Below are 9878 nucleotides of genomic sequence, written 5' to 3'. Positions count from 1 at the left end.
ATTATTAATGGTTTTGTTAGATCCTTTCACTTTTACATTACATTTCTGTTAATGTGAGTTAAATCAAAATGTACTTCAGTTTCCAAGCTGTTCCCCAATGTATTTTTCATTCTTTCATAACATTACTTCAGATTCCTATAAGGTGTCTATGAGAAAGCATGCCTTTCTGGAGTCACCCACACCATGCTAATAGTTTCAGGGACTATTCTGTTCTGCAAATCCGCTGGCCATAACATTAGTCGTCACCAAATTTCTAAATTCCCAATAGTTCCCAGTGTTAGAAACACAATGGGTACCAAAATCATTTGATTTTTAGCCTCTCGAAGACTCTATTTTATTTAGTGCCACCAGATGAAGGTCTTTTGGCACTTCGTAGCTATGAAGACTCTCTACCAAATAGAAACCAAAGGGGAGGAGAAAATGAGTAAGTTTGAAAGGAACAGATATTAGAGGAAGAAGCCAGTGTCCAGGTTTTGTGGTCCATCTAAATAACTTGAAGAGTAGTTTAGTCAGAACGAATATTCTAGTATTGTACCTTAGGAATCTTCCTAAGATGACACTTCCTTAATGACACTTAAGGAAAAAAAAAAGAACTTCTCTGGAGAGAAGGAAAAAAAGTCTACTTTTTAATCAATTTTTCCATCACCAGTAGAATGGCCCTTTTTGATGATGCACTGTTCCCTCAGAGGAATGGTCCTGGTTTGTATTTACGAAAGGGTCTGGTTTCAGATCTAGTATTAAGCATCTCACACAAATTCAAATAATTGCCCCAGTGAACAAAAAGAGAGAGAGAGAGAGAACGGGTGAGGTTTTTTTATTTTTTTATTTTTTTTATTTTTTAACGACACACAACCCTCAGCCCCAGGGATTCTTGTACCGTTACAGCTGGTGACTTCTGAAAAGAAACATTACGAGATCAGTTACGAGCAGTGGGAGGAAAAGGGGGACCCGTGCAGCACAAAATTCCTGCTGAGGGGGCGGCAGCGACCCCCACGGAATCGAGGAAGGGAGCTAGATCTTAGCCAAAAGCATAGAGTTCACATACACTGCACCGAACACGAACGCTACTAAAAATGACTGGATAAATTATGCAGAGGGATTTCTGGATTTCTTTCAAGTAATTAAGTTTCGATTTCTTGCATTTATTTTAGTTCCAGGAAGCGCAAGGCGCCACGGGTTGCAAAAGTCTTCATTGATTGTTCCAATGCTTTAAGTTTGGTTTCGTGACTGGACTTAACTTTAGAAAGAGGTAAACACACGGGCCAAAGAAATTCACCGCGAAGAAAAATAACAGTTTCACTGGGGCAAGTAAAGACAGGAGTGGTTGCTCGTGGGCACGACGCGGAGATCCGCTCGCCCCTGCCCAACTCCCTCGAAAGTGGCCCGCCAGCGGGGGGAGGGGAGAAGCATGTGTGCGCGAGTGTCAGCACACACGTGTCTGCGTGCGTGGGTATGTGAGCGTGTCTGGGCGCTTGTATCCGTGCGTGAGCGTGTGAATTCGCGCCCCTGCGCTCTAGGGAGTGCGGAGCTGGATACGGAGGACTGAATCCTTCCTTCTGCTACATTTTCATTTCTTGGCGCCTGTTGTGTTGGCTCCAAAGCTTGGTCGACTCTAGAGGGTCCAATCAGCTGTCCCCACGTGCGGGTTCCTGGCCGCATTCAGGGTAAGCGTACTTACCAGGCGGAATCCTGAAGGTGTCTAGGCGCTTCGCAGGCATCCTGCGGGCCTGGGGCTGGCTGCTTCCCGGGTCTCCCTCCTCCCAATCTGCTTTTTTTTTAATTTTTTTTTTTTAATTTAATGGAGCTCCGCTTCTTTCCATTCACCGGGGAAAGAGGGAACCGTTACTTTCCTATCTGCTGTCCCTCCTCTCATCCCTTGTCCCCTGCCCATCCACCTTTCTCAGTGCAGAATTACTTAGAGAAAGCCCCCACGTGGCTTGTTCGGCGACTACAGGCCCCCGGCCCTGGCGCGAGTCCCTCCCTTTCCCCAAAGCGCACCCTCCAAAGCGCCAATAACCACTCGCTTTTGTCCTCCTCCCTTCGCCCTGTTGGAAGATTGCGAAAGTCCTAATTTCAATCTAGAAAGGCCAGAGGAGCGCCGGAAGCAGAGGTTTCCGGAGACACGTGCTAACTGCCTGCATTGGGAGGTTGAGAGTGTTAGCCCGGAAAGCCCCGGGAGGAGGCTGTGCCATCGGACATAAGAGGAGCCAGGCATCTTTGGACAAAAGAGGGGTTCCTTCAAATCTCTAAGTGAGGGGTACTTGGGGCTCGCGGGGAGCCAGCGGAGACAGCAAGTTAGAGACAAACAGAAGAGCAGAGTGGACATGATCGGAAGAGGAAAGGTGTTTGAACAAAGCGCACGCATCACTCCTTGAGCGTAGCCCCTATCTCAGGCCGTAACAAACCCAGGAGAGCCCTCCTTCCCCGCCACTCTCCGCGGCCAGTTCTCTGGGCGCTCCCAGTACTCTCAGCTTCAGGGACATTTCTCTCCTTTTTTCTCCCTTGGAACTGCGAGGCCATGTAGGAGTTTAATCACCCCCTATCTTTCTGCCCCAAGCTACAGAGTCCAGAGAGCGCTCAGAAGGTCTGATTCTATTCAGAATTAGGTGCAGATTGACTTCCTTGAAGAGTTGGCATGGAAGGAACCTATCCTTTCCTTCTTTCCTCCCCCACGCCCTGTCTACCTAAAATCGAAATGGTGCATGAATAGGGTCAGATTTGTCCTTTCAGAAATCTTCCCTGTAGTCCAACTCAATTCTGTGTGAAATACAAAGAAATCAAACTGCCCTTATTGGATTAAAATTTAATAAAAACACATTAGGTCCGGTAAAATATGAATGCACAGCTTAAAATTTTAATAGTAAATTAGGACCCAGATACAGGGGAGGAGACAGTGATTTCTCCCTTCGGGATGGCTACCGGCCGATTTAGGGGGTGGGGGGAGGGCTCCTACTGCAGGGACCCCACTGCCAGGGAGCTTGGGTGGAACCTCAATCGACGACTGCCCCGCGGGGAGGGGAGAGAAGAAGCTGGTCACATCTGTCCGCATCTGGCAGCGTATGGGACAGAAGCTATTGTCAAACAAAGAGACTTGGCGAGAAGAAAGGCTTTCCTCATACAGTCACACATTTGATTCATTTTTTCATTTCTTTTCTTAAAAAAAAATCACTTTTCTGTTTTCAGTTTACTAGGTAGATTTGTAGGTGTGCAGAGGCACCAGCACAGACAGGTGCTTGGGCATAAAAGTGTATTTTGAGGTCATATGAACCAGATTTTGGATATTGGGCCATTCGCTCACACCCCCTTGGGTCTATCCCCAACTTTCCAGTTGTTTAGATGGCCTCCCCTACCTGGAGGGCTGAAGTCTTTCTTTCTCCGAGAGCAGCTTCCACACTCACTGGAGCACTTTGCAGCAATGCCTGTGGGCAAAACCAAAATGGGTTTTATTGATATTGCTAAGACGTTTGTGTTCTGGATGATCCTGGAAGGAAAGATCACAAGATTGCAAGTCGTGGTGATTAAGGAAGAATTGCATTTTCTCTCTATTGCAACACAATCACTGCTGTTCATTTTTCACTTGGAGTGGGAAAAGGAGAAATCTTACTCTGCTTCGACCTGCATGTGTTTTCTAGAGGTAATGGAATACAGGTAAATAAGCTCAAATTACTCAACTACATGCTAATTTATCTCAACTTGGCAGTTAGAATAAAGAGCTTCCTTTTCTCCCCCCTGTCTGAAATTAGACATATCGCTGGGAAATCTCTGAGAGATTAAAAAAAAAGTTATATTAAATTAATTTAATGATATATGGGTTTTAGCCATCAGGACAATATTCTTTCAGGAGTTCTCCTGTTTAAAATAGTTTTAGCCGATCAATTCCATATCAAACAAAGTTTGTCCAGTCACTTCAACAGTGCCCTCTTTACTTCATGAATTTATTATACTACCTTATTTACCATATGAAGTGGTGACAAGTGTTTAGCATTTTGGAGATCAGTTGTCAGTTGCCATTAAAATCAAGATTAATTCATATTAACGATATGCATTTCTCAATACTCCCAGGTGACAACATACATTAAAACAACTATTGCAAGTAATTAAGCTCAATGAAGGGGGAGGGGACAGGAAGAGGTTCAAAACATCCCCAAATATTTGATTTTGCAATCCAAGTTCAGCAGACTGTTGCCACAATAATGCTTGGGGACCTCCTCAGGGTTGCTTTTCACTTTACATCTAATTAGGCACCTAATGAAAGAGAAGAATTTTTTTCCCATGTGATTTTTCTCCTTGATATTCTTATGCCTTTATTTAAACACATAAACACACTGTTTAGGAGGTGCAATACCCAAAAGTTTCTTGTGTGTTTCACTTGGTATTATAATCTGGGGGAACTAGGTAGATGCGAACATTTGTCTTATAGTTATTTTCTTCCTCCACATTCACTCTAACCCTTTGCCCCTTACATAGTACTGACAGAAAACATACCCCAAAATATTTTAATTTATTTAATATTTTTATTATGCTTTAGAGATGCTCAACAGTTTATACTAATTAGGCCATCCAAACCCTTTTGAAGATTAAGCAAATTGGACAACCCTTGTTAATTAGAACATAATTTGAAGTTTGAAATTATATCATTGATGAAGTAGTCTAATTAGTATGACGATGTGTTAATGGACCAGTGAGACACAACAGTGGAGTTTGGCGTGAACCTCTCAAAGTCTTCCACGAAAATTCTCCCTCCTATACCAACATTAATAAAAGATTTCTATAGACTTCAGCCTTTCCACGAAGACATACAATTTATAGTACATACAATGCATTAGCCCATAGTGCTGCTCAATTTTTTCACTATTATGAAAACTAATAAATTCGTCAAGCTGAATTAAGCATACAAATCAGATGAGGCATAGCAGATTACACAGTGAAGCGCGGTGTCTCCCGAGCCTAAATGAAATTTCAATCTAATAATTCCTTCCTGGCCCAGTCATAATTTGTTTAGAGATGTTGTTCTACTTCTTTCAAAGCGCTATTCGCACTATAATTAAATGATACTCAAGCTTTTAACTTTGATTTATTTCATTTCTCGAAGCTTGAGACAGTGAGAGCTGTACAATGTCATTTTTTTATTTCTTTGAAAATTACCGTGGCTGTTGTAGAGGTGGAAATTAAACACCTAAGCATTTACTTGAACCGTCCGGTGCAAGCCACATTCATTCATGTCAACACCCCCTGTCCAGTCTCGTGCCTAGACTTATCTGGTCTCATGCTCAGGAACAGTGCTGGTAGGAATCCCCTTCAGCCACTATTTAGTATTTTCCTCCACATAGGGGAAGAGAAAGACATGTCCAAGGATAGCACAGGAAAGCGCAAGGGGTTAAGGACCATGGACAGAACCCGTCGCCCGCCGTTTGTTGCCGCTTCCCCAGTACTCTTGGCGACTCGCGGGCTCTGAGCTCCCGACTTGAACCTGCTGTCCAGCTCTGGTGAGGTCATGGGTGAACCGGCAGGCCCATACCCTCTGCCGCCGCGGGGCTTCCGGGCGCTGACCACTCGAGGCCCCCCCTTCGCCATACTCCTTTCCACTCTGTTTTGTCCCAGCGCGAGCCAGAGCCTCTCAGGCCTGCCGCCTGCTCTCGCACCTGCTCGCTTTCCCCAGGCACCGTGTGCCTGCACCTGCTCCCAGTCACCCCAGTCCGGGTCAGGCCACCCGCGGACTCCAGCGTCCAGGTCTCAGGGCCTTCTCACCCTCGCCTATACTCCGCTCCTTCTGCGCTCTGGGGAGGTGACAGCCGCCCCTAACGTCGAGGGAAGTAGAAGATTGAAGCGGGAGGAGAGGAAGGCGGTGTGTGTGTGTGTGTGTGTGTGTGTGTGTGTGTGTGTGTAAGACTGTCTCCTATTCTTACGATTGGAACTAAGTGTGTGTCCACTTCTAAGAAAAGTGGTCTGCACCGGGACAAAACTGCGAGCAAAGTGTTGGCTAAAAATAGGTTCTCTGCGCCCAGTGGTTGTGGAAATGAAGACAAGTGGGGCTTGTGCCAACCCCTAAGGGCAAGCGCGCGCGCGCGCGCGCGCGCGTGTGTGTATGTGTGTGTGTGTGTGTGTGTGCTGGGGCGGAGGGGGGGGGGTTAAGCAGCACATGCGCTCTGTGATCTCTGGCCCTGCCGCTCCCTCCATCAGTTGCCCCTTCCTCTTTTGATTGTGGCTAATGAAGAATAATAAATCCAGTGGCAGGATTTGCCAGTGGATCCACCCAAGACCCAACTCACACTGAACTTGGATACAGAGAGGAAAAGGAGGAAGATCGGGAGGAAGAGAAAAGAGGGAGGAGGTTTGTGTGTGTGTGTGTGTGTGTGTGTGTGTGTGTGTGTCCGTTGGGGGGGGCAGTAGACAGGGTTGCGCGGGGGGGTGGGGGGGGAGGAGTCGCATGCGCAAAGGCGACCGGAGCTGGCTCCACGGCCGTCCAATCCGCTGAGAGCTGCGAGAAACCGAGTGAGAGAAAGCCCTGCAGCCCGGTCGACCCCATGTCTCTTCGGCACCAGGCACCCGCCGGGCCGAGGGGGCGCAACGCTAAGCGCCAACTGCCGCGTGCACCAAGCGGAAGCGCAGACCAGCGCGGAGGAGCTGGTTCTCCCGCGCCCGCTTCTTCTCCTTCCGCCAGGAGTCAGAGGCCGGGGTCACCTGAGCTGCAGGGAGGGGCGGGCCGAGTGGGGGCTGAGGCCTGGAACTTAGCGGTAAGCAGGACATAGAGGGGAGAAACTGCCAGGTAAGAGGCGTTCCTAGTAGTCTGGGGGGAAAAAAACCTACCCAAGGCTGGCTTGGCCCGCAACTTTATTTAGGACTTTCTTTTCCCGGCTTGGTGGAGACTAAGCGGAAAAAGCAGGAGGGGCTGGAGGCCGGCTCTTAGAACTGCCTGGCGACTGGAACACAGACCTGGCCAGTGGGGTGGGGTTGAGATCCAAAGTAAGTGAGAGCTGCGGGGCGCCGGGAAGGGGCGGCGGCAAAAACGTGCGGGCGGGGGCCGGAAGGGGAGGTGGAGGGCGCGGCGGGGGAGCGGGAGCGGGAGGCGGGGGTCGAGAGAGCTCCTCGGACCCTACTCTGTAGGGAGCAAAGAGGGAAGGGGCGACGCTAGAATCCGAGCTGGAGAAACCGCGCTTCCTGGCAGGGAGGGCGGAGGCGCGCGGGAGGGAGGGAGAGAGGGCGGGGGGTAGGGGGCAGGCGCGGGGAGAGGGGAGTATAACTCGGCGGCCGCGAGGCGCGGGGGCAGTTTCGGGCGCCCAGGTCTGCAGCCAGCTCTAAGCGGAGCCCAGAAACCCCTAAGACTGACAGCGGAGCCAGAGGAGGAGCTCGTAGTCCGGGCAAGGCGCGCAGAGCTGGGAGCGGCGGCGGGAGAGCGCAACTTTGCACTGCCCTTCGCTGCTCCTGCGCTCGCCCAGCACTTCTCGAGAGGGTCCCGGCAGACGGGGTCAGTGCGTGCGCTACGGACAAGCGCCCGGGCGGACCGGGAAGATGATGATGATGTCCCTGAACAGCAAGCAGGCGTTCAGCATGCCGCACGGCGGCAGCCTGCACGTGGAGCCCAAGTACTCGGCACTGCACAGCGCCTCGCCCGGGTCCTCCGCGCCCGCGGCGCCCTCCGCTAGCTCCCCTAGCAGCTCGAGCAATGCTGGCGGCGGTGGTGGCAGTGGCGGGGGCGGTGGAGGCCGTAGCAGCAGCTCCAGTAGCAGTGGCAGCAGCGGCAGCAGCGGCGGGGGCTCCGAGGCGATGCGGAGAGCGTGTCTTCCAACCCCACCGGTGCGTATTTCTGCATAATCACCGCTTAAAGGCACATTTTGACAGCCCCCTTTATCTGCTTGATGTTTTTTTCATGTCTGCACAGCAAATCACCCCACACCTCCAACCAATTTCCCCCCTCTCTCTCTTATGTATTCAGCGGGCCTTTTCTTTCATATTAATTTTTATGACCTGGGATGTTGCCTGTGCGCGTGTTGTGTTGTGTTGTGTTTGCAGGCTCACTTTCCTCCTCCTCGTGCACTCACGGTTTCTCTCAGTGGCTTCCCTCCTCTCCGCCTCACCTGCTACATTCAGGATTATTATTATTATTATTATTATTATTATTATTATTTTAACGTTCTGGGAATGTTGTAGGCGCGGCGGTGTTGTCGAGCGCTGTGCCGGGGCTTCCGGGGAGAGTGCGCACAATTCCCTGCTGAGCGTAATGTGTGCCTTTTACTTGCAATTGCAGAGCAATATATTCGGCGGGCTGGATGAGAGTCTGCTGGCCCGCGCCGAAGCTCTGGCGGCCGTGGACATCGTCTCCCAGAGCAAGAGCCACCATCACCACCCGCCCCACCACAGCCCCTTCAAGCCGGACGCTACCTACCACACCATGAACACCATCCCGTGCACTTCGGCTGCCTCTTCTTCGTCGGTGCCCATCTCGCACCCGTCCGCACTGGCGGGCACGCATCACCACCACCACCATCATCACCACCACCACCATCAGCCGCATCAGGCGCTGGAGGGCGAGCTGCTGGAGCACCTGAGTCCCGGTCTGGCCCTGGGTGCCATGGCTGGCCCCGACGGCGCCGTAGTGTCCACGCCAACTCATGCACCGCACATGGCTACCATGAACCCCATGCACCAAGCAGCGCTCAGCATGGCCCACGCGCATGGGCTGCCCTCACACATGGGCTGCATGAGCGACGTGGACGCCGACCCCCGGGACCTGGAGGCATTCGCCGAGCGCTTCAAGCAGCGACGCATCAAGCTGGGGGTGACCCAGGCCGATGTGGGCTCCGCACTGGCCAACCTCAAGATCCCTGGTGTGGGCTCGCTTAGCCAGAGCACCATCTGCAGGTTCGAATCCCTTACGTTGTCGCACAACAATATGATTGCGCTCAAACCCATCCTGCAAGCGTGGCTCGAAGAGGCCGAGAAGTCCCACCGAGAGAAGCTCACCAAGCCGGAGCTCTTCAACGGCGCGGAGAAGAAGCGCAAGCGCACGTCTATCGCTGCCCCAGAGAAACGTTCTCTTGAAGCCTACTTCGCCATCCAGCCGCGGCCCTCCTCCGAGAAGATCGCCGCCATCGCGGAGAAGCTGGACCTTAAGAAAAACGTGGTGCGCGTCTGGTTCTGCAACCAGAGGCAGAAACAGAAAAGAATGAAATATTCTGCGGGCATTTAGGAGACCCTTGGCCTCTCCAGGGACATCCCCTCCTCGTCCCCTCTTTTCCCTCCCTCTCTCTCTCCTGCCTCTTTTCTTTCCACTTTTGGCTACCAGAAACAATTCCAGTAAATGTGAATCCGGAGAAAGCGAGGATTGGAGAGCGAGCAAAGGAGCGAGCAAATGAGCCCAAACCCAGTGAGAATGTGAAACGATTTCTCAAGGAAAAACAAAACAAAACAAAACAAAAGAAGGGATTTGTCAAGTTGTAGCAAAGTTATTCCTTTTAACCCCACCCCATCCGGAAAAGGCACCTCGGCTTCTTCACAGGAAGTCTGGAGCTGGCTGTTTGCAGGAAGGCAGACGAGACAGCGTTTTAAAAAGGCCCCCAAAATGATCAAGTAAGATTTGTTTTTATTCCTAAAGACATCACCCTTGTTCAAGTTTAAAAGTACACTTTGCAGCTATTTTTCAGAAATAGAAATCGATTCAGGACTGAAACTTTAAACTAGAGTTGATGCTTAATGTGATAGAGACATCTCTAAAGTATTTTGAATTTTAAAAAAGATGGCAGATTTTCTGCATTTACACTGTATATTATATATATATTTTTATTGTGGTTCTTACCCCCTTCTTCCTTCTCTAAAGTGTTAATGCTTAAGAAAGGAGTTGCGCCTGCTGTGTTCACTGATCTTGAAAGCTATTATTAGAT

The 9878-nt window shown here is 50.2% G+C and overlaps 1 protein-coding gene across 1 annotated transcript; it reads left to right on the top strand.

Annotated features, from left to right (window-relative positions):
• Positions 1 to 7509: 7509 nt before the first annotated feature.
• POU4F2 (POU class 4 homeobox 2) lies at positions 7510 to 9187 on the top strand. Its single transcript, XM_047857191.1, has 2 exons — positions 7510 to 7794; positions 8246 to 9187. Exons 1-2 carry the CDS (start codon positions 7510 to 7512, stop codon positions 9185 to 9187), a joined length of 1227 nt encoding a protein of 408 aa, XP_047713147.1.
• Positions 9188 to 9878: the final 691 nt, after the last annotated feature.

This window comes from Prionailurus viverrinus, chromosome B1 (assembly GCF_022837055.1).
Source record: "Prionailurus viverrinus isolate Anna chromosome B1, UM_Priviv_1.0, whole genome shotgun sequence".
Lineage (NCBI taxonomy): Eukaryota > Metazoa > Chordata > Mammalia > Carnivora > Felidae > Prionailurus > Prionailurus viverrinus.
The sequence above is the reverse complement of the archived record's forward strand: the minus strand, read 5'-3'. Positions and strand labels throughout refer to the sequence as shown.

Coding starts and splice junctions, on each gene's coding strand:
- POU4F2 (XM_047857191.1), top strand. CDS start 7,510: ATGATGATGATGTCCCTGAACAGCAAGCAGGCGTTCAGCATGCCGCAC. Junction 7,795..8,245: donor CGTGTCTTCCAACCCCACCG/GTGCGTATTTCT, acceptor TTGCAATTGCAG/AGCAATATATTCGGCGGGCT.